This window comes from Drosophila eugracilis, unplaced genomic scaffold (assembly GCF_018153835.1).
Source record: "Drosophila eugracilis isolate 14026-0451.02 unplaced genomic scaffold, ASM1815383v1 contig_90, whole genome shotgun sequence".
Taxonomy (NCBI): Eukaryota; Metazoa; Arthropoda; class Insecta; order Diptera; family Drosophilidae; genus Drosophila; species Drosophila eugracilis.
In genome coordinates, this window is record NW_024573812.1 from 9,780,897 (window position 1) to 9,802,844 (window position 21,948).

The 21,948-nt window shown below is 42.9% G+C and overlaps 8 protein-coding genes across 17 annotated transcripts; 5 read left to right on the forward strand and 3 right to left on the reverse strand.

The window, feature by feature from the left end:
- The first annotated feature begins 183 nt into the window (after positions 1 to 183).
- Positions 184 to 2,691, forward strand: LOC108111992 (F-box only protein 42). Its single transcript, XM_017221722.2, has 3 exons — positions 184 to 612; positions 671 to 2,025; positions 2,085 to 2,691. Exons 1-3 carry the CDS (start codon positions 432 to 434, stop codon positions 2,523 to 2,525), a joined length of 1,977 nt encoding a protein of 658 aa, XP_017077211.1. The 5' UTR covers positions 184 to 431; the 3' UTR covers positions 2,526 to 2,691.
- Positions 2,692 to 2,701: 10 nt separating this feature from the next.
- On the reverse strand, positions 2,702 to 8,270 carry LOC108111995 (divergent protein kinase domain 2A). Of its 3 annotated transcripts, none has more exons than XM_017221725.2 (2): positions 7,961 to 8,270; positions 2,702 to 3,753 (listed from the first exon to the last, which is right to left on the reverse strand). In XM_017221725.2, exon 2 carries the CDS (start codon positions 3,742 to 3,744, stop codon positions 2,704 to 2,706), a length of 1,041 nt encoding a protein of 346 aa, XP_017077214.2. In that variant the 5' UTR covers positions 3,745 to 3,753; positions 7,961 to 8,270; the 3' UTR covers positions 2,702 to 2,703. The 3 variants fall into 3 exon arrangements, with proteins under 3 accessions (XP_017077214.2, XP_017077216.2, XP_017077215.2); XM_017221727.2 differs by lacking the exon at positions 7,961 to 8,270 and adding an exon at positions 5,725 to 5,804; XM_017221726.2 differs by lacking the exon at positions 7,961 to 8,270 and adding an exon at positions 4,311 to 4,365.
- Positions 4,570 to 7,846, forward strand: LOC108111993. 2 transcript variants are annotated; one of them, XM_017221723.2, is made up of 2 exons: positions 4,570 to 5,160; positions 6,470 to 7,846. In XM_017221723.2, exons 1-2 carry the CDS (start codon positions 5,137 to 5,139, stop codon positions 7,721 to 7,723), a joined length of 1,278 nt encoding a protein of 425 aa, XP_017077212.2. In that variant the 5' UTR covers positions 4,570 to 5,136; the 3' UTR covers positions 7,724 to 7,846. The 2 variants fall into 2 exon arrangements, with proteins under 2 accessions (XP_017077212.2, XP_017077213.2); XM_017221724.2 differs by lacking the exon at positions 4,570 to 5,160 and adding an exon at positions 6,194 to 6,295.
- A 131-nt stretch (positions 8,271 to 8,401) lies between the features above and the next one.
- LOC108111985 (mediator of RNA polymerase II transcription subunit 16) lies at positions 8,402 to 11,023 on the forward strand. The gene has a single exon (XM_017221706.2). It carries the CDS (start codon positions 8,455 to 8,457, stop codon positions 10,912 to 10,914), a length of 2,460 nt encoding a protein of 819 aa, XP_017077195.2. The 5' UTR covers positions 8,402 to 8,454; the 3' UTR covers positions 10,915 to 11,023.
- A 79-nt stretch (positions 11,024 to 11,102) lies between these two features.
- LOC108111987 (endophilin-B1) lies at positions 11,103 to 14,483 on the forward strand. Of its 6 annotated transcripts, none has more exons than XM_017221714.2 (6): positions 11,103 to 11,379; positions 11,539 to 12,036; positions 12,140 to 12,175; positions 12,256 to 12,446; positions 12,606 to 12,810; positions 13,358 to 14,483. In XM_017221714.2, the coding sequence occupies exons 1-6, from the start codon at positions 11,302 to 11,304 to the stop codon at positions 13,484 to 13,486; spliced, it is 1,137 nt and encodes a 378-aa protein (XP_017077203.1). In that variant the 5' UTR covers positions 11,103 to 11,301; the 3' UTR covers positions 13,487 to 14,483. The 6 variants fall into 6 exon arrangements, with proteins under 6 accessions (XP_017077203.1, XP_017077204.1, XP_017077201.1 ...); XM_017221710.2 differs by lacking the exon at positions 12,606 to 12,810 and adding an exon at positions 13,014 to 13,254 and having other exon boundaries at positions 11,117 to 11,379; XM_017221715.2 differs by lacking the exon at positions 12,140 to 12,175.
- Positions 14,425 to 16,587, reverse strand: LOC108111986. The gene is made up of 5 exons (XM_017221708.2): positions 16,510 to 16,587; positions 16,234 to 16,371; positions 16,086 to 16,177; positions 15,891 to 16,027; positions 14,425 to 15,836 (listed from the first exon to the last, which is right to left on the reverse strand). Exons 2-5 carry the CDS (start codon positions 16,256 to 16,258, stop codon positions 14,678 to 14,680), a joined length of 1,413 nt encoding a protein of 470 aa, XP_017077197.2. The 5' UTR covers positions 16,259 to 16,371; positions 16,510 to 16,587; the 3' UTR covers positions 14,425 to 14,677.
- Positions 16,588 to 16,966: 379 nt separating this feature from the next.
- LOC108111963 lies at positions 16,967 to 21,948 on the forward strand. Of its 2 annotated transcripts, XM_017221666.2 has the most exons (5): positions 16,967 to 17,073; positions 17,197 to 17,288; positions 17,358 to 17,512; positions 17,563 to 18,916; positions 21,387 to 21,948. In XM_017221666.2, the coding sequence occupies exons 1-5, from the start codon at positions 17,049 to 17,051 to the stop codon at positions 21,603 to 21,605; spliced, it is 1,845 nt and encodes a 614-aa protein (XP_017077155.1). In that variant the 5' UTR covers positions 16,967 to 17,048; the 3' UTR covers positions 21,606 to 21,948. The 2 variants fall into 2 exon arrangements, 1 of the variants encoding a protein (XP_017077155.1); XR_001772632.2 differs by lacking the exons at positions 16,967 to 17,073; positions 17,197 to 17,288 and having other exon boundaries at positions 17,433 to 18,916; positions 21,387 to 21,655; positions 21,720 to 21,948.
- On the reverse strand, positions 19,118 to 21,175 carry LOC108111962 (very long-chain specific acyl-CoA dehydrogenase, mitochondrial). The gene has a single exon (XM_017221665.2). The coding sequence runs from the start codon at positions 21,116 to 21,118 to the stop codon at positions 19,235 to 19,237; it is 1,884 nt and encodes a 627-aa protein (XP_017077154.1). The 5' UTR covers positions 21,119 to 21,175; the 3' UTR covers positions 19,118 to 19,234.

The following is a 21,948-nucleotide window of genomic DNA, read 5'->3' on the forward strand; positions in this document are numbered from 1 at the left end:
TACGTATTTAAACTGATAGTGGGTGTAAGTCATAGAGTAGGCCAAATGAGATGTCAGACTCACTTATATATATAAACGCTCACCAAATACTTTATTCAATTAAAGTTTTTAAGTTAAAAAATTTTGTAATATTTCTTTATCGGTAATATAATATTATAAGTTTACAAATGTGGTATATTTTTTGGTATAAACTTGTATCTTCTGTGGCTTCAAGCACGGTCACATCGTTCTCAGGCTACGATTTTTAATTTATTTTAGTTCCTTCAAAAAACCACAAAATCATCGAGAGATCACAACAGAACAAAGTCCTAGGGCAGACTTAATAGACTTAAGATCTGTTGCTGCCATTGCTGCTTCTGTGGTGCACCATCTGAAGGTGAAGGATACCACGAACGCCACAAAAGAAGGAGGCAGCAAGGACATCGAAAAGGATGGCCGCGTGCAGCTACAAGGTCGACGGCGAGAACGACAATTGTGAGGCGACCTTGGCCGCAGTGAATCTGAATGTCCTTCCCGATGAGATTCTGGAGTTCATATTCTCTTACCTGCCGCCCTACGGCGACTTGGAGCACTGCAGTCTGGTGTGCAAGCGATGGCACGCCATAGTAAAGAGTAGGTATTTGGAATTGGTGGTCATAATACATATTAATTGTCTTGTTTTAATATGCAGATCTCGTACGCCGCTCGAAGCTAAATCTGGAGAAAGGTCTAACCGACTTCCGCCTGCGCTGGGAGGTGTTTTCCCAGCAAACGGCCAATGGAGTTGCTGGAGCACCTTTGTCCTTTATTGCCGGACGTTTCGCCCACTCGGCCGTGAGACAGGATAACTCTATGTATGTGTTCGGTGGTGGTTCCTCCTCGGACACTACCTTCAACGATCTCTGGCGCTTTGATTTAACGCACATGCGCTGGGCGCGGCCGGTAGCAACCGGAACCTATCCTTCGCCCAAGGGCAGCGCTTCCATGGTGGCGTGGCGTGATCAGCTGGTACTCTTTGGCGGCTGGCGCTACCCTTCTTTGCACCCACCCTACCAGCCATGGTGTTTATTTGACGAACTGCATTATTACGATCTAAGCAAGAACCGCTGGCTGCTGCGTAACACCCTCTCTGGTCCACCACCCATGGCTGGACACTCGGCCACTGTGCACGGCGATCGGATGGTCATTTTTGGCGGCTACCAAATCAAGGACGATGTTAACGTAAACTCTAACGATACGTGGGTGCTGGATCTTCCGGAGCAGCGATGGTGGCAGCCGCTCTTCGTGGGCAATACGCGACCAACGCCGCGATATGGACAGATTCAGGTCGAGCTGGGCAGAAACCATCTACTAATCGTAGGAGGATGTGGCGGAGCCAACCGGGTGCATACCGATGCCTGGCTTCTCGATATGACCAGGGATGTGTGGTGCTGGAAATCACTATATGTGCGCAACAAGCGTTTTGGAGCTGTCCACATGTGGTGTAATCCCGGCTGTAAGGTTAACAACTACCTAGTAGTGGTTGGACCCTCACCCAATACGCCGCAAGACTTCCAGATGATGAAGCAGAGCAGAGTCCCTGTTGTGGGAGGTGCTGGACCGCCTCCACCAAATCCGCCGAGAGGACACTGGATACCGGTACCGTTGGATCGGAGACTGGCTTGGGGAATAGGTTTACAAAATCGCGGGGTAAACATCCGTCCTGAAGCTGGTGGAGCTCCAGCTGCCCTGGGTCCACAGGAACAATATCTGGCAAACCGGCGAGCAATTCTCAACCAGCATATGCAGCAGGCGCAACAATTCCTGCACAACAATAATGTAAACAATAATAACAATAACTACCAGCCACGCTCTGGAAGATTGAGTGATCTCCATGCCCCGCCAGCGCCAGCTGTTTCTCCCCCATCACCGCCAGTGCGACCAAATGCACCGCCATCTCCCGCCGATGGCGATGTTGATGCTGCCCAGCGACTGCAAAGGAATTTGGCTCTAAGGTGTCGTGATAATGAACCTAGACTCCCAAAACGCTTCGATGAGTTATACGAGGTAAGACATGATAAAATACTGCCAAAACCCATCTTAATTATCTTTATTTAAAACAACAGGATCCCTTTCGTATGGCTGCCTTTAATGTGCCCACTCGATCACGTAGTGCCTCACGGGATCACAACGAACGCATACGACGTATGGAGGAGAAGATGAACGCCATCCGAAATTCGCGGCGCAGCGCACCTGCCGCCGCTCAAGTAGAACCACAGCCGCTGCGTGCCCCCTCTCCCAAACGACAACGCGGCAATGTTCAATCGTTATTTGTGTGCGACATCTCCAGTATCCTGGACAGCAGTGAACCCTCCCTTGACTGGGTGGAGTACAAGAACTTCGGCGTGCTTAAGGGCGCTCCGGATCGGTTAATCCTCTCGAGCCTTATTGCTGGCAACGGCGAGTTAATCCTCTTCGGGGGTGTGCACAAGGAGACACTGACGGACATCACACACCATGTGTCCAATTCCATACACTTCCTTAGTGTGCCACGTGATATTATCTAAGCTCTGAACCGGCGTCCGTCCTAGTCCTAAGATATCCGGATAGCAGATTGCCGCTGCTAATCCTCCTCCCAAATCCTTCAAACCTCGGCGTTCGACGTTCATTTAGACATAAATTAAGTGTAATGGATGTGTTTTATGATAATAAACGATAGTGGATCTCCAATCATCAGTTCTAGTTTTAGCTATCCATCAATTTTATTAAGTCGTAAGCTTTTTGGAATCGCATATCACAAAGTTCATCTTTGCATGTAACACACTGTTCCAAGAGGTGTTGTAGTCTCTCATTAACCACATCCTTGAGCAAGAAATCCCTTAAAAGAAGACACGCCTGGTACACATTAGCATCTAGTTGCTGACCTGAACAGAATGCCGATACATCAAAAGTAAATCCATCACCAGGTAGAGGCTCGTATTTCTGGGCTTGCCCTGACGTGGATGCGGCATCCACCAATACCACAGAATCTAAATCAATGATTATTAGCTTTTTGTTCTCTTTGTCATAAGCCAAATTATCAGCCGTTAAATCGGTTAGGTATATGCGAAAATCAGAAAACCCAAAGGTAAGCTTCAGTGATAGTTGCAGCAACTGACGAGCCAGATCCAGGCGCAAACCTTCTTCAGCTTCTGCATAATACATTAATGTATGCCCTGCGTAGGATTGAAAATGCGTGAAACCGCAGGAAGCGTATGTTCGGGGCACTGGAAAGCCCTGTATATATAATTCCTGCATGAGCAGTGGACTGACGTAGTGCATCATGTAAAGCCACACGCTAGCCGAGGAATGACCACGTTGCTCTAAGTAATTAACAAAGCGAGGCTTTCCTGTGAGACTTCTGCAAAGATGGAAGCCACCAGGTCTCTCCTTTAGCTCCAGGAACTCCTTTTTCGGGTTTTCAGTCTTATGTTTCTGATCCTCAATAGCTTTTCTTTTGGCCACAAGTTTGGCTTCCTGATGCACATCGTTCAGCTCTAAGAAATAAATGGTCCGACGATCAATAAGCAACGAAACGGCTTTTAAAAGTCTACTCCAATCCGAGGGCTCTGATATTTTCTGGAAAATATCCTGGCACTGCTCACGCTGTTCAACAAAGCATTGGGGACATAATTGCAGATCCTTTTCGAAGAGCTCCTGAAATACGTCCCTCTGCCGCTTCACTTGCAGCTCCTGCAGCAGGGCCAGAATAAGCACGACTTTCAGTTGCCCAGACGACAGGTGCATCACTGGGAGCTGCAAAGGGAAAAAGGGGAAAATGTTAAGGCCATGATAAAGGGGCTTGCCAAACAATAAAAGAAGCCACACGTGTGTGAATCGTATAGAAATGTGCGTGAGAGCCCAGCCTCCAGTCCACTGGCCACATTACCTGTTTGGGAGCCACATGCCAAAACTAAACTTGAGCACAGAGCCAAAGCAGCTGCTGCGAACTACGCCTAGTCGATACATTTATACTCTTTTGCTTTTATAATATCCAAATGAATAATGATTATTTTATATAAAAGTAATTTAAAACACAAATATATGAAATAGTTTAATATATATGTAAATGAATTTTTAAATTTAAAAATTTCGAAAATTTTATTAATGTTTTTTTTTGTTAAATCTTTTTTTATACTTGTGTATTTTTAAAGTACTGCAAATTAGTTACAACTTATTTTTATTATAACTGATTCAAAACATAAACATTGTTATTTAAAAAAAAACAAATTGGGAAAAACAATTTCTCCATGACAAAGGATTGCCAATATACCCCACTTAGAATGTAGAGTATGCAAGAGACTGGGACTTACAGAAATAGCTTTGGTGTGCTTGGCTTCCCATGGTAAACTGAAGAAGAGCCAATTGAAAGGGTTCAAGGTTGGCCATCAATCGCTGGCAGCAAAAAGCCAGGCAGACGCTTAATTTGTAATCTCAGCAAAGGTGGGAGAGCAGCCATTATTGAGATAGTAGTCGCATCCCCCCATACCCACTCCCCTCTTCCAGTGCCCTAGCCTTACACTAAAAAATGCCTTTTTAATTTCTTGCTCGCACAAAGAATTCACTAAGTGGGATTAGTCGGTCTCAACTACCTGAACTCGTTGAATTCCGAGTCCAAATTTGGGACTCCATGGATGAGAACCCTACCAAAAACTAGCAAAGAGAGCAGTATTTGAAAAACATATACATAGGTACTTTGCAGGACAAAAAGCGAACCTATCAAATCCGTAGGAGCATCATTTGCTCAGGCAACTGAGAACTTGGTAAAAAAAAAAAAACTGAGAGATTGGGAGAGCCAAAAAGTAGAGACCAGAAATCGCTTGGAGAATGTTCCGCCATACCAAGTAAGATCAGTTGAAGGTGGCGCGTTGCGCTCGACGGTTGTCGTTGTTCTGGTTCTCAAAAAAAAAGTTCCCCAATCTCTTAAGGAGCAGCTGTGCTGTCGTCTGCCGTATTAGGACGCGATATCGGTCAAGTTCAGGCGACAACGAGACGACGCGACGATCACTCAATTAGCCTCGCCGTGAGGGCGCGTGAAATTCACTTTTAATTTTCCCGAACTCAATTTTCGTGCAACACAAACTCATATACACCATATAGATCGCTTTTGTTACGAATCTTTCGTGTGCTTGTTGGAAAATGAATTTGTCACAGTGCCAAAAGGTGTGTTTCTTCTTGGAAATGTCCACTTAAATCGTATACTTTTTCCAATGTTCTAAAAAGCCATAAATTAGCCTTAAGGTCGACTGTGAACCCTTCACCACCTTGGTTAGGTACACTTTACGCAACTGAATCGAGCGAATCGATTTGAGTAAACAATGTGCGCCGCAGATCGCCAGATTAATGTTATCTTCAAATAAAGTCGATAAATATTTGCATGAACTCAGCTCGAGATTTCTGAAAGCTGAGATTGGGGACCGATGGGGACTTAGAGACGAACCCGCTATTTACATATTGTTCTACGAATACCCTTTAACAACTGCACAGAGCCTATCAATTGGATATTATGGTTGGGTATATAGGTTTTTAGTAAGGTGCTTTTGTTGGGCGTTCGATAGTAATCACCTTTATTTTAGCTACTCAGAACTAACACACATAATAGGATTTTTTAAGTGTTTCGCTTTGATTTTCTGAAGTCACCCTATCTACATATATAAGTCGTTTGAGCGTACTCCCCATTTGCCCAACTAAAATCTGTACAAACACTTAAAACCGGTTTTATATTACCTTTTAAAAAACAAATACGGACCGGCAATGGATGAACAACTAACTGGCTGACAAATAGACGCGTCGTAGTATTATTTCGGCTTATTGATAAACAAAAGTCCGGCATGTGTGCGATTCGCCTATATTATATACAAACTTGCATACATATGTATATATTTTTGTATGCGATCAACACCGCTAACTTGTCCATGACTACGAACATCTATCTAATGCAAGCGGGGTAATTGATGTAATTAAATTCAAGTTGCGTCACACAAACCCCCTTGACTTTACAGATTATATTTTCAAGGGGGACTTTGTTATCGGACATTTGAAATTTGATAACTATATGGCACACGCCCTTTTCATTAAGTAACATAAAATGGCACGCTGAATTAAAAGTTTGAAAATTTGATTAAAGAAAATATTAAATATCATGGCATAGTTAAGTTGTATAAATTAACAGACCAATGATCTAGCCTAAAAAGGCAACAAAGTTGGTCTATTTTTCTCTCGCAGTCTTTTCTAATTTAGTCCTAAGTTCGCGGTCAAACAAAATCTCGGCAAACTTGTTTCTATGACTCTTTCAAATGTGAGTTTGCTTATTCTTTTGATATTTTTCATCTCGTCTCGCTTTCTATTCGCCAGCGACATTATAGTTTCCATTAAGTTCGAATGATTGATGATCCCTCATGACACGGCAAATTATAAACTGGTTCTCAAATTGCTCATTAATATTAACCACCTTTCTTTGCCCCTTTTGCAGATGACCATATCCCCGGTGGATCGTAAGGAACAGGGGAGCGTGGGCAGTGCTTTGGGCCAACGCTACGGGCAGCTGCTCCACGGAGCCAAATACACTGATTGTGTGTTCCACGTGTGCGAGGAGCAGGTGAAGTGTCACAAGCTCATTTTAAGCACCGCAAGTCCTGTATTTGAGGCCATGTTCTTTGGACCAATGCAAAACAACGAACCAGAGCCAGAAATCGAAATACACGACATTAGTACTGCCATCTTTAAGGTGCTCGTGGAATATATCTACACAGGGGTCGTGGACTACAAGGACCTGGAACTGGTGGCCTGCATTGAGCTATACTACGCGGCGGAGAAGTATCTACTAAATGAGTTAATCGCCGACACACTCTTGGCAATAACCAGGAAATTGCGTTTCGGCAACATCTTGCCTGCCCTAGAGCTTAGTGTTTGTATGGGTTTGGATGGTCTGCTGGAGGTCTGTATGACCTTTTTCATGCGCTGTTGTGTGAATAATGGACAGTATATGAGCCATCTGAAGGAACATTACGTACACGTGTCTAAAGAATGCGTCAAGGCCATTATAGCGGCCTGCAAGGAGCCACACAAGCTACTTATTTGGTACGTTTACGAGTGGACACGGCAGGAGTGCGAACAATTGGGACTACGCTCTAGTGATGCGGACTTGGTGGTCCACGATTTGGCTGGTGAATCAAGCGATTGGCCCGTGGTTTCGAGTGTAAATGATTTGGATTCTCCTACTCTAGGTCCCGTGGTTTCGGTAGAGCGCTGCTATTACAAGGCCTGTAGGCCTTTTACAGTGGATGCCGAGACACCGGTATTTCGGCTTCGCTTAAAGTGCCCCAGGTTCATCTCTCTGATGGGCTTGGTGCTAAACAGTAGGCTGACCCCAAACCGTTTGGGTCACATCCAGCAGCTGGAGTACAGGGAATCTCTGCGTCTCGATCTATGCGAGGTGCCCGCAGACAGCGAGAGTCCCGCCACGACGCCCGTGTGGAGTCAGGTCGTTCAGAATCAGAGTACGAAGTACAATTGCGACTTGCATCTAAACTGGCGGCGCGATGAGGGCTGTGTGCTGAATCCTGAACTGACATATGAGATACATATCTGCTGGGACACCAGTGCCTACGGTGCTGAGTATCCGTGCAGCCTGCAATCCTGCATGGCGGACGGAATGCAGTTCATGGACGAAGATAGCTTTAGCGGAAGTCTCGTCAAGGGACTTCGGTACGCCAATCTGGTTTAGCGGCCCCAGATGCGATACTCGATACCATAATTAGTTAGTCCATAAGACATGTGTGTATTTATTGCCCTAAGTTAATGTACGCTCCCTCAGAGTTCAATAAACTGTGAGTAATATTGCTTCAAACACAAAATGTTGATAAGCGGAAAAAGCCGGTTTGGCGGGCAGCTTTTTGTTTGGCTGCTGTCGAACTCGATCGATGATCGCAGTATGAGCTTCGGGAATGAAAAGTTTACTTACCAGTTGTTGTGGGCACAGATTAAGCCACCTGCGGTATCGAAACAACAACAAACATTAATATAATTAAAAATTATAATCAGTCAGATGTAAACAAAAGTAGACAGGTATTCCCAGTGTGGCCAAATGGTAAAACCACTTTTAAATTGAAATCTAACCGAATATAGGACATACACACTGAACTTAAATTTAATTCGTCTTTTTATATGTAAGAATTGATGTTTTGCTATAGTAACGCTTGTAAAATGTAATATACGTGAATTTCGTACAATTATTTTGAAACAACAATAATCAAAATTATAGACAAAAAATAATAATAAAAATATAGACAAATAAAAAAAAATTCTTAAATAAATATATTTACAAAAGGTAGTGTGAAAACGAGATTAACACCCAGCTGTAGTGTTGTAAAGTTCTAAGATGGCTCGGATTAGTATTGTCAGGCCAAGCATATAAAACAATAATAGTCGGATTCGGTTTTTATTTACGCCGCAAAAATGACGATTTTGTACAAAGTTGAGGGCAAGGAATTTAGCAAAGACAGTGTTTTCCCGCACAAGAAGGTCCTCTGCTCTGTCTCCACGCGGAATATTGTAGCGTTCAGCGCTCTGCAGAGTGCTATACTTCCGTCGTCACATGGAGGAGATGCCGGCGATGGAACCTTGCCGGGAGCGGGCCTAGGTGTGGGTGCCAGCAACAGTCATGTGTACGTCTGCGATATTGTGACGCCCTGGGAGTACTACAAGGTGTGCTCATCCAAATCGCTAATCAGTGTACTCCAGTGGAGTCCAAACGGAGAACAATTGCTTCTCGGTTACATCGGTGGACGCGTTGAGATCTGGCAGCCTCGGAATCAGTCGATTAATCTATGGGTGCTTCAGTACCACGCTACTGTGCCCAGTGAAGACATTATTGATGCACAGTTTTTTCATAATGGCAAGGGGCTAATCTTTAATCCCCAAAAAAAGGATCACACCTATTATGCGGAGAAGTTCGAGAGGATGGAACAGCAAAAGCCCACTCTCAGCGGATTTGGTGGAGTCCCCAGTGAGGGCTGTGTCCTGCTAACGTCTTCTGGACTGATTGCCGCCTTTAGTCTGCCCGTTCTGCAAAAAACATCCGCTGGCGGAGGAGTTGAAGGAACTGCCCACGAAATCGTTGAAGTGACGCCCACACTTCAAAGTATCGGCATATCCCGCAGCTTTATCGAGCATTGCAGCATAACGCCGAATCCATCGGGAGCCCTTAGCGTTGCCTTTACTTGCGGCTGGCAGAAACAGTTGGTGCAGTGTTTCCGAATTTCGCTTTCCTTGGAGGGAGAACTCGGTCTCGAGCAGCATCTAGCCATCAAGTCCGAGTCACAAACTAGCATATTTTTGGGTCCCCTCGACGGAAGGCGAATCAGTCACCTTAAATGGACACGGGTGGCCAACGAGGATGTGATCTTCATAGCCTACGCCTGTCCTGATGGTGCTGGCAGCCAGCTCGAGCAATGGACATTGACGAGGCGACATCAGAGTGTCCATGCCCTGCTTCAGGGAGGCGGTAGCACCAACAGCAAGCAAAATGAGTTCGTACAATCTGAAAGTTGGGAACAGGTGGGCAAGGTGCAGTTAAATGCATCATTGGCAGATATAAGTGTAACCCGACTATCTGTCTCCACACCGGAATGTTGTCAGGTGTATGCCATTCTTAAGGACAACAGTGTTCAGGTGCTGGAGCCCAATACCCTAAAGCAGCTGAATCATACCCAGTTTGAGAAGGTTTCAGACGCCAGTGGAGGAGTAAAGTTTGTAAGTGGTGACTTGACACCCACCAGTCAAATGCTTCTTATCTTCGACACTCACGCACAACTACACGCCATGCAGGCACCTCTTCTAAAGCAAGCAGGATCGGGACTGCTTCTACTGGAATATTGCATAGTCACGGGCTGCGATGCCAGCGATGTGCTACTCCTTAATCTTGGAAATCTAGAGGCATTGGTGGAGAAGCTAACGGATAATTTTACGAGGCAGCCATCATATGTGCGCCATTATTATTATGCTAATTTTCTGGCCCTGAAGTCTAATCTGTGCAGAGTGCAACAGCAGGAGTTCGATAACCTAATTATTCTGCACGCAATATCTACCACTTTTAAGAGTCTTTTGCGACCCTCCGATCTGGGCTTTCAGGATAAGGGACCCGCTGATAACTTAGCTATTAAGCTCGCAGAATCCATACCAGACGTGGACACCGTGATGCTGAACCTCGATGCCAAGGACTTCACTGTAGAGCCAGTGATGCTGCAAAGCCTACAGCAACTGATCCAGTGGGTCACCGACCTGGCTCTCAACATGCTGAATCGCCTGCCCGAAGAAGTGATGAAGAGCAAACTGTCCGGAAAGCGGCCAAGCTATGATATTAGCCGGGACATCGTGGCCATCGGCAGTCTGCGCGAACTTCTGGTAATGATTCGCATCTGGGGGCTGCTGAACACCCAGTGCCTGCCCGTCTATACCAAGACGATGGACAACATAGATGTGCTGGTTATTCTTTTCCGTTTGCTAACTCGTTTGGCTCAAAATCCAGCAGAGCCGGACGAAATGCTTTTGGACGAGTGCAGTCTTCTGTCTAAGCAATTACTGATACCACAGCCAACAAAGTTTAACCCTACCACGCTGCTGAGTGCCCAAGGATTCGCGGCTGTCAAGTTGGGACAGCTACAGTTCACCTCATTGGTAGAGCCATCTTGTTTGCAGGACGTGGAAACAGAGGACGTGGTCTTCGCCCGTTCAGTAAAGGATGGCGTAAGCAATCTCCAGTTAGGTGCCCGACCCAGCACCATCCGAAGATGCGCCCGCTGTGGATTTGTGTTCGTAAATAACGCTAGCAAGGTGGCCAAGACGTCGGCCCTAAAAGCGTGGTTTAGTAAGTGGCTTCACTGTCACTGCGGCGGTTTTTGGAAACAGATTCATTAGTTAATCGAAATTACTGTCTGTCATTCTTAGTTTTAAAATGTAGTTATAGTTTTAAATAGTATTAAAAACCAAGATAATTTTTCGACTCTAAAGAAAGAGAGTAATTAAATTTACTATACATTTTTTATTTCAATTTCAACATTTTTCAAAACCAAGTCATCTTTAAACGACATTTTAAAAATTGAATTCAGTGTATTCTTTAAATAAGATTATTGGGTATTTTTAAGATTTAGTATATTGTCGTTAAATATTAGGTATTTTAGCGCTTTATTTGAGGGTCACACTACTCCAGTGGGAACGATATAAATACAAACAAATTAAAGCTGCAAAAGTTTAAATTTAAAAGTTTATTAACAGCAATACTTATTGGCTAATAAATCGGCAAAAATGAATATAAATCTGCCGAATTTCAACGTAAAGAACCTGGTGAAGGAGGCGGGCAGCACAATATCGCGAGTGGTGCAGGTGAATAAAATCAATGATTTTGGGTGGCAGAAAAAAGCGGGTGGGGTTTATGTGGGGCCTGGGCTATCATGGGGATGAGCGCGAGTGGTGGCCCCTAGCCCGAGCTCATGCACTTATCTTGACTCTTTGCCCTTTTCATGGTTTTCAATGATTTTCCAGCTCACGGAGGAGAAACTGGGAACCACGGAACGCACAGAGTACGACTTGCACTTCCAGAATCTTGCAGAGCGTGCGGATGTGACCAAGACATGGACGGAGAAGATAGTGCGCGATACGGAATCAGTGCTGATACCCAATCCCCAAAACCGTGTCGAGGACTTTATCTTCGAAAAGATTGAGAAGTCGAAGCCCAAAAGATTAAGCAATCTGGAGCATCTCGCCCTGGATATGATCGAGGCTGGCGGGGATTTCGGACAGGATCTTCCCTACGGTCAGGCCCTGATCAAGGCTGGCCAGGCAGAACAAAAACTGGGTCAGTGCGAGCACGACTTTATCGCTACCTCTGGTATTTGTTTTACACAGCCGCTGCGCAAGTTCCTCGACGGCGAGATGAAGACGATCGGCAAGGAGCGCGGCATACTGGAAACCAAGCGCCTGGACCTCGATGCGTGCAAAAACCGTGTGAAGAAGGCGCGCAGCATGCTGGGCCAGCAATCGGTGAGTGCTTGGGTGGTCTACCTAATGGGTGAATTGTATGGGTTTTGTAATGGCTTTCTTAACTATCAATTTTCTCTTGCCCACTGCTGCCCGGAATTTATAGAAAGATGGCATTTCGCCAGAGGCCGTCTTGGAACAGGTATCACACCTTGACCGAGCTCGTGCTCTAGTTTTATGGTTAATCAATAAGTGAATTACTAATCCAGATTGTTTTTTCAGGCGGAGCGTGATTTGCGAGTGGCCCAGGCCGAATTCGACCGGCAGTCGGAGATCACCAAGTTGTTGCTGGATGGGATCAGCACCTCGCAAGCCTCGCACTTGCGCCACTTGCATGCCTTTGTCCAGACGCAGGTGCGTTACTATAAGCAGTGTAACGATGTCATGGAGCAGCTGCAGCGCGAATTGGCCAAGTAAGTTGATGCTTGACGATAAAGGATGGCTGCGAATTTTAACTAGGCACCAAAAAACATGTCCTTGCACCATAAACACCAGGCCTTATTCCTGATATATTCCGTGCTCCCTTCTGGTCATCTCACTGTGCGTTATGTTATCTGTTTGTGGTCTTACAGAATGCAGCATCCTAAGCCACGCCTGCGCATCAATAGCGAAGATGTTGATGGTGGGCCTCCCAGCTCTGTGTCGATGCATTCCTGTGATTCCGATTCCTTAATGGGATTAGCCCTTGATAGCGACCCAGATCCCGATCTGGACAAGTCGCTAACGAATCTGCTGGAAGATTTTCACATAGAGTTCGATACGACAGCCGTCTCCACAGTTTAGGCATCATTTTGTGACCTTATAATCAAATCGGATCTCTTTCCAGTTAACATTAATATTAAATTACACTTAATAGATAGGTTGTTGTTATACGTAGTTGTAGCACCTTGTAAAGACAGGTTTCAGCAACTCATCCCTCCATTTAGAGCCCCACAATCGATCCAAATCAAAAACTCATTAAACTCTGCATCTTTCATCAGCTTGGGAGGCCCCACACCATACATTCCTCTCGACCTGAACGAGGCCAGTGCTAGCAAGTCCAACAATTCGTCCGGAGCCGCATCCCGTGGTCCAGGCAATAACCATTCCACCAACTCGGCTACCGCTGGGCACAAGCCCAATCAGCCCATGCACGTCAGCACGGATCAGATGCAGCGGGCACGCGTACTATGCTCCTATGATGCCAAAGATCACACCGAGCTTAATTTGAGTGCAAATGAGGTGAGTAATTAAAATTGTGTTTATTTCGTCTAGAATTTAAGTGAATAATTTATCGGACTTCCTATAATTTTTGTAATAATCTAAATGTAAACTAAAATTTCAGGTAATCTTTGTGACCGAATGCTCGCCCGTAAACGAGGACTACATGTATGGAAAGCAGGGCCTGATGAAGGGTCTGGTGCCACGCGCTTTCGTCGAAATGCTCGATGAAGAGCACGACGTCACCCTCTAAGCCCTCCAAAAATTCGTTCAGGAATAATCAATCAATCAATAATCTCAACAAAAAGAAATGAACAAGAAAAATACTCCAAGTACGGCAATACTCATATGTTTAAAAAGAATAAATGGTCAAGAGGAATGAAAGGCAATTGGACAATTATAAGATGCGGCCAAAATGGCATTTGGCACTAGCAAGAGAGTACAATAATTTATTAGAATATACATAAACATAATATATACAAGGCATATACATACATAAATGGGCGTGTTATTAAAAAAAAAGCATCGTAGTTTAGGCCTCGTTGACCCTTAAAACCTGATCCTTGCCCAAAACAGCAACGCTACTCACTTGCACACAGATCACGCTCGCCTAGTTGTATTAAAAAAATATACATTATCTGCTGCCTGAATAACCGTCAAATTATATTTATAAATTTACGAAATTCTCAACATTATTGTTAAAATTGATCGCATATCTAAAGAGAAAGTGCTGTTTGATTAAGCTTCTCTACACTCAACAAAGTATTATATATTTGTGTTATGTTTGTCTTTAACTTAATTAACAAAAGCGAAATTCTCTGTGCTTTACTATATATATCCTATAATTATAAAAATATGTACGAGATTGTTAATCCTATTATCTATATATTCAGCGAAGGCGTTTCCGGTTTAAGCTAATTATTATCTAATAACTTTGCTCCTTCCTGCTGCAATTATTATGTTAACACATTTTTTGTGCAATTTTTGAAAGTCAATTAAATGAATGTTTCTTGTTAAATTTAGGGAAAAACTCTGAAACACCAAGGCAAGACTAGCGCTTTATAGCTGAAGATCAATTGCAAAATATTGACGCAAACGTACAATACAACAAATACAAAATAAACAACGATGATTTTTAGGTTTTCAGCAAAGCAAAAACAAGTTGAAATATAAAAAGCGTCTAGAAGCGAATTTTTAAAACACAAACTATATTAAATAATTACAAATATATGATCAAAATGAACAACAAAGATAAGTTTGTTTTAACTGTGAGTTTGGGATTAATAACAATAGAAATTCCAATTAAAGGTATCGCGTACTAGCAGTCGTAGGGATGTATTACCTTTTAGATATCTTTCTCTGATACTTGGGAGCAATCCTTGAACCAATAAAAAGCGACGCACTAAATTTTCATTTGGGTGAATGGATTTTTCCTGTCCTCATTTTACGTTAGACGCCGAAGAGAACAAGGATCCGTGGCGTTTGAGTTCCTTAAACTGATTTTTTGCAATTTTGTAAGACGTGAGAACTCCCTTAGTAAATCATTCGGCAAATCCGTGTCAGGCAAAATAAGGACACGAAGACCGATTAGCGTGGTTATTTGTATTAGCTGCTCTCTGGGTATAAACTCAAATCCAAACATTTCTAATTGCTCTAGCTGGTCCGACTTGTACTCCACCAACTGATTGATTAGATTTTCACAGATTTTGTTGGTAACCGATCTGTTATTTTTTAAGTCATTGAAGATGATCAAGTGTCTCAGGTTGGGCAGTTGGGGGATAAACTTATAAGTGGAGCAATGGTTGGCTGTTACGCTGAGCACCTCTAGCGATGGATAAGAATAGTCCAACAACATTTCATTAAAAATTGGAAAGAGCAATGTATCAATGTTATTTATATGCAGTTCCCTCAGATTGGGTAAACGGTTGCAAATCTCCGGAAGATATTCAACATTTAGGGCTTGGCATCCGTTAAGATCCAATACCTCAATGGAGATTGGAAGCTTAACCAAGACTCGCCCCCTTAGTATGTTCTGGCTCAAGTTCAATTTCTTTAAATTAACCAGATTTTGCAGCTCCAAAAGCGGTTCGTCGGCGATCTCTGAGTTTTGTAGCTGCAGTTCCTCCAGTTGGTACGCCTTGGCCAATATAACGTGCAAGTGAAGGCTAATTTCGGGGCTGCACATTACATGTATAGTTTTAAGATTGCTACAATGATCGCTTATGAATTTAGCCATCCGTTCCGCGTGATCCGTTTCTAATTGACCATGAAGGACCTCTATACGAGCTCCATACAGTTGGAAAAAGTCGCGCAAGTCCCATAAGGTCATGTCCTTGAAACGGGCGAAATCAACAGAAGTGTAAAATCTTTCGGTAGCCGTTAGTAAGACTGTTCTAAAACGCTGGCAGGTCCTGCCGAACCGTAACTGATCTTTAAGTTGCAATTGAAGAATAATGTGCTCCAAGCAATCGTTATTGAGGCCTAAAATGGGCGATGGTTCCTGATCAAGCTCCAATTCCTGGTGAGATCCGTAAGCATCGGGTTGCTCCCAGCTGTCACTGGCCTGCACTAGGAACACTTTGTCATCACTCGCTAGCAGAGCTCTGGGAATAGTCAACAAAGGAATTCCGGTCGTGATATTTGAGAATCAAACTTACTTGGCTGCATCTGTTGCGTTAGCAAAGATCACAAAGCCACTATGAAATCTTATTGATTCACTTCTGGGCTCAAACACGTGGATTTCCAATATTTGTCCGAAGCACCCAAAGTAGAAGCCCAATTCGACCTCCTGCAACTTCAGAAATAGAAAGATTAGGGACGAGACTTTTTCTCATTTGAACACCCAAGATAACCTGAGACGGGGCGTCGCACCAACATAGTTTTCTCACAGGAACGTTATCCTCTGTGTAGGCAATTGAGTCCTTTAAATAGTAGTTTGCTGTCACTAAAACAAGAAGGAAGTATTTATATTTGGAAAACTAGTTGATCTGGTAAACTTACTGGGTTCGCCAAGAAAATAAGCCATTTTACAAATTCCGATAGCGAATGGGAGACGAGATCATAAATTTGGTCAGATAATTCCGCAAGTCGTACATTCAAGGATAAATTTTATATTATATTTAAAAAAACCTTTATGAACTTTAATAAAATAAAAAAATACAAATGTATAATGGGTTTTGAAAGATTATATTGACATAAATAAATTAATATAACAGTTGGATCTCGCAATCAAAGAATTTATACAAAATAGTCAAATTTACAACAATGTTATTTAACCTATTTCACAGCATATTGAATAGAAAACTTTTTATTTGAGATCTGCGATATGAGTTGTTTGTATACAGCTGATTTATTTTGCGGACTTATTAAAAATTAGAGCTGCCACCCAGTCGAAATACTTACTTTTGTACCCTTGCACACAGTATTCTAGTTTTGGTAAAAAGTTTTTAAATTTTTTTTTACATATATATATTCTGGATTTGAATTGATCTGTTTTAATACCATTTGCAACTTATTTTAAATTCTAATGCTGTGAAACTCAGAGAAAGATATATTCCTGAAAGTCATTTAGAAGTCGATTGAAAATATAAATAACTAAATGTGTTGTAGGCATTCATTAATTGTAACAATTATATCCCTTAATAACACACTTCACTTTTGAACCTTTTTTAACTTTTTCCATACGGATTTCGGTCACACTAGTCCTGACAAACTTCACTTGGCGCTTGAAACGAATATTGAATTCCAAGTTTAATCAACTTTATAAAAAATTCAAATTTTTTACATCTAATCGCAGAACGAAGACAGGATATAAAATGGCTCATTTCTTAACTAATCCACGTAAGTGAACAAATGGTATGCCAATAGAGCAAGTGCTTTTGCTGCACATGGTGGCCGGTGCGGCATGTGGACATGCACAAGAATGTCCATTTCGAATTCAGAGTTTTCAATGTTTTATTTCAGCCCATCAAAACTATTATATAAAGAACATGATTGCCTATACCGAAGACCACGTTCCCGTACAGAAGCTGTACTTCTACAAGGTTTCGCCGCAGGTACATGTACAATATAGCACCTTTGTGGTCCACTAATTTTCTGTTGACCTTCTCATGCAGCTGAATCAGAGCATTCTGGAGCACCACTTTGAGGCCTATGGGCGCGTGCTTCGCATGCAAATATTTAAGCCCCGAAAATTTTCCCGTGGCGGTGGGGAACGCAATGAAAATCAGTTTTACCTAACTGGATTTGTTTTATACGCGCAAAAACAAGATGCAGCTAAGTATGTTCTAACGTCTTCCTAACTATTTTACTTTTCTTTCTAATTTTTAGGGCTCTTTTTAACCGGGCTCACCGCATCGACGGATGGATATTCTTTGTTCAGGCTAGTCACAGTTGGCATCAACCGGAAGCTTTCGGAAAACCCCATCACGATAGCTTATGTATGCTACCAAGCGATAAGCCTGCACCGTCTTCCACAATCATGAGCCTAGACGATTACTGTTTAGAGAATATACTCCAATATCTTAGTCTGGTTGATCAAATACACTTCGCCAGGAGTTGCCTGCGCTTCAGATGCGTATACCAGGCGGCTAGCGCCAGGCTGCATAAGTCGGTTAATTTTTGGCAACTCAATGGTATGACTGTTTGGAACATGCGTGACTTCTTCCTTTTGTCCGGTCGGCATATTCAGAACGTGGAGGGCATGCTGTCCCCTATTCGCTCCCAACGCCTGTGCAACTTTTTAGCTCATAACTGCACTAATCTCAAAACAATGGATCTGGTCAGCAGTCCCATAACTACGCGCAACATTAACAAAATCTTCGCCAAAATGCACAAGCTGGAGACTCTGAAATTGCGCATGTCGTGTATACAAGATATGTGTATCTTGGGCTTAAGAAATCTTCGCAGTCTGAAGACTCTCAATTTGAGCGGAAATCCTTTGCAGGGTATTAACCTTGCGAAGTTGCCGGCCACTATCGAATCATTGACGCTAAATGACTGTCAATACTTTCAGGGCTCCTACCTTTCCAACATTTGCAAGTCCTTTCCTCATCTGAAAGAACTCAACGTTAAGAACATATACATATCGTGCGATGTCTACCGCAAAATAATCAACGAGAAGTCCTGCCCATTGCTTGAGACTGTGGTAATGACAGCACACGACGAAGAGAATTACCAATTCGTTGCCAAGTTACCTGGATTAAAGTATCTGACTGTGTTTATCAGTTTGCCTAACGTTAACCCAATGACCAACGAGCTATTTGAGCAGCTGTCAGAGCACAAAGCGGAACAGTTGGAGCGACTTGAGATAATTGGTGGTACCAAACTGGACCGTAATATGCTTCACCTCATATCCAAACTGGTCGGATTACGTACACTGGTCATTTCCCGCATTGTGGCTGACGATGGGCTTGACCGGCTCTCTGGTCTCTCCAAATTGGAGCGGTTCACTCTTCGGTTCTCGGGCAATGTAAGGGAAACTGCCATCTTGAAGCTGTTCAGTACATGTCGCAAATTGTGCTTCCTCGGGCTAGAGAGTACTTTTTTCGAGAGCAACAACGTATTGATGGACATTGTGAACAAGGTGTGCCAGGAAAGGGCCAACAGGGAAATTCAGCGAGAGTTACCCATTCAGCTGACGACCTTTTTCCCCAGCAACAACATCAAGAGATTTATCGAGGCGGTAAGTATTTGTTTATTAGCTTAATAGTCGGCCTCTAGGCATTCAAACTCATAATGAAATGCATTAATGATATTGAGAGAGCTGAAAAGTGGGTTGCGGAAATTTAGTGCATTTTGGCAGATTTTTTTTTGATTTTTTAGGATGAGCTTGAGCTTAACTTAATAAAACACGGCTTCAAGTTAATAACTACACATAATAGTGTTTAATATTTTTGTAAAGAGAGAGATATGTATTTATTGTTTCATTATTTACAAGACTTTATTTCAATTCTTTAAGGGAACAATCAAAGGATTTAAATTCGTATAAAAATTAATTTTTCTAAATTTGATCTAAGACGCCAGTCGTTGTTACACCGCCATTTTCAAGAGTAGTTTTAGCAATTGTTGAAATTTTGTCATTTAAAGCCTTATGATGCCTAGAAGTAGCTGCCTGCAAATTCTTAATCACTCGGTCAGATGCCTGAATAGTTAGTGCCTTTGTCATGTTAATCTCGTGCTGTGCAGTTGGAAGATTTAGACTAACTGCACGAGATGATCGTGATTGCGTCACAACCATTGCATAAATATCAATGGCAGCGTTTGCCAGTCGTGTAAGTAAAATTTGTTCGTTTACTATATTTTTGTTGTATCGCAGCAATAGCTCTTCCACCGATTGACCAAAAAGATCAATACAATGGGCCGTTTTTTTCGCATAGGGTAATAGTTCATCCACCACGTGGACACTAAGATCGGTGCCGCCCAAGCCGACAGTCGAGGCAGCGCGCTTAGAGGCTTCTTTGAAAATCAGACCCAAATTGGCTGAAGGATTCTTAAATGCACGCTGCAGTTCCTTAAGATGGGATCCGGCATATTGGATACCAGTCAGTGCAATAAATAGCCGCAATATGTCGTTTGTGCCCTCGAATATACGGAAAATGCGCAAATCTCTTAGGACTCGTTCCAAACCAGTTTCCACCATATATCCCATGCCACCTAGAATTTGAATAGCCTCGTCGCAAACGTACCAGGCGCTTTCCGAAGCATAGATCTTCGATATCGCCGCTTCCAAGTGGTAGTCTTTGCTTCCAGCGTCCATGTTTTGCGAAATAGTAAAAGCCATCGATTCAGTGGCATATTGAAGAATATTCATCTGGGCCAATTTATCTTGAATGGATCCATAGTTCTTCAGCTTTTGTCCGAATTGCACCCGATTGTTAGCATGGTCGGTGGCCAATTCAATGCATTTCTTCATTGTTCCCGATAGCGTGGCTCCCATTCCGAAACGACCGTTGTTCAATATGTTCATGGCCACCTTAAATCCGTCTCCTTCCTTGCCTAGCACATTTTCGATAGGTATTTTCACATCTTCAAAGTAGACTTCAGCCGTATTTGAGGACTTGATACCCATTTTTTTCTCCGGTGGACCATTTGTAACGCCTCCGAAAGATCTTTCCACAATGAAAGCAGTCACCTTGTCCTTCTTTTCGCCAGTTTTTGGGTCGACTTGCTCGGTCTGAGCGAAAACAGTCATAATTTCCGCGATTCCACCATTGGAAATCCAGATTTTCGAACCATTGAGTACGTAGTATTTCTGATCGGCACTTTTCACAGCGCGGCATCGGATGGATCCAGCGTCAGATCCGGAGCTTGGTTCAGTGAGGGCAAAGGCAGCGTAGACTTGTTCAGCGGCTACTTTGGGCAAATATTTCGCCTTTTGTTCCGGGGTGCCGTACAAAAGTATTCCCTTGAATCCAATACTCTGATGGGCGCCAATCGTGATGCCCAGTCCCAGATCATTGGCACCCACAATGGCGCACAGCCTTCCGTACTGGGTATTGTTCAGACCCAGGCCACCGTAATCAGATGGCACTTGTATTCCAAAGGCCCCAAGCTCCCACAAAGCCTGTGCCGTAGTCTCATCCAGTTGAGCGTTCTTATCGTTGCGAGCTGCGTCATTAACATCGGAGAAGAACCGTTCAAACGGGTCTATCAGGCTGTTGGTAAGGTCCTTTTGGTCCGCGGATAAAACATCTGGGTAGGGGAACACTTGGCTTGATACCAGAGAACCCCGAAATATGTTGGCCATGAAGGACTCATTCTCACTTGCCTTCTCTTTGTTTCGATTTGCTTCCGCTGCCAATTTAGGACTGTGCGTTACAATTCGCCTGCATAATGTAGCATTTCCTGCTAATTTGCTGGTACTTTGAATAGTATATTTCCACATAGTTTCAAAATGTTTGTTAAATCGCCCTTTGGACCAAGAGTATTTAGTGTGACCACATTCCCGATCACCCACAAAAATTTCATCATCGCGACCTTGCGCATTGTCAATCTGGTATATTTAGAAATGAGTATTTAATCTTTCAAATTTAGCACAATCTGGAGATTTCAAATCGCTTGAGAGTAGATTTAAAATTTATGAGCCATAATGTGTTCACAATATTTTTATCTCCAAAAATAATAAATAGTACCATTAAAATAAATATATGCAGCATCCTGATAAAGTTCCTAAGGATATAATACGAATTGTGCCTACAACTGCCCACGAATACGAATATGATTGGATAAACTTGGACTATGCCGACGATCCCGATGTCGACCTTTATGAAAATTCCGATGATGACTTTGAACATTTAAGCGACCAAGACTTTCTTGATATGGGCTTTTTAAGCGATGATGACAAGGAATCGGATTTCGATCCCGTTCCCTAATAATATTCAGGGAGATGATTTTTTCGGTATCGGGTATCCCCAGGATTGAAGTATGTTTTATTTCCGTCGAGGAATTGGATTTTATAATTTAAATTATTCTATTTGACATTATAGATTTATGACCATGTCAAACGTTACCAAAAGACCAAATAAGGCTACAGTTAATTTAATGTTAAATTAATATATAAATATTATGCATTTAATGACGACATCTTGATTAATTTCACGAAAATAAAAGCTTAGAAAATGATCATAGTTTATATTGAAATATGTTATTTTAAAACGCGAGAAGGTACGATCTAAAAGAGTACGAATAAATTCACTCTTTATAGCTTCAAAAATA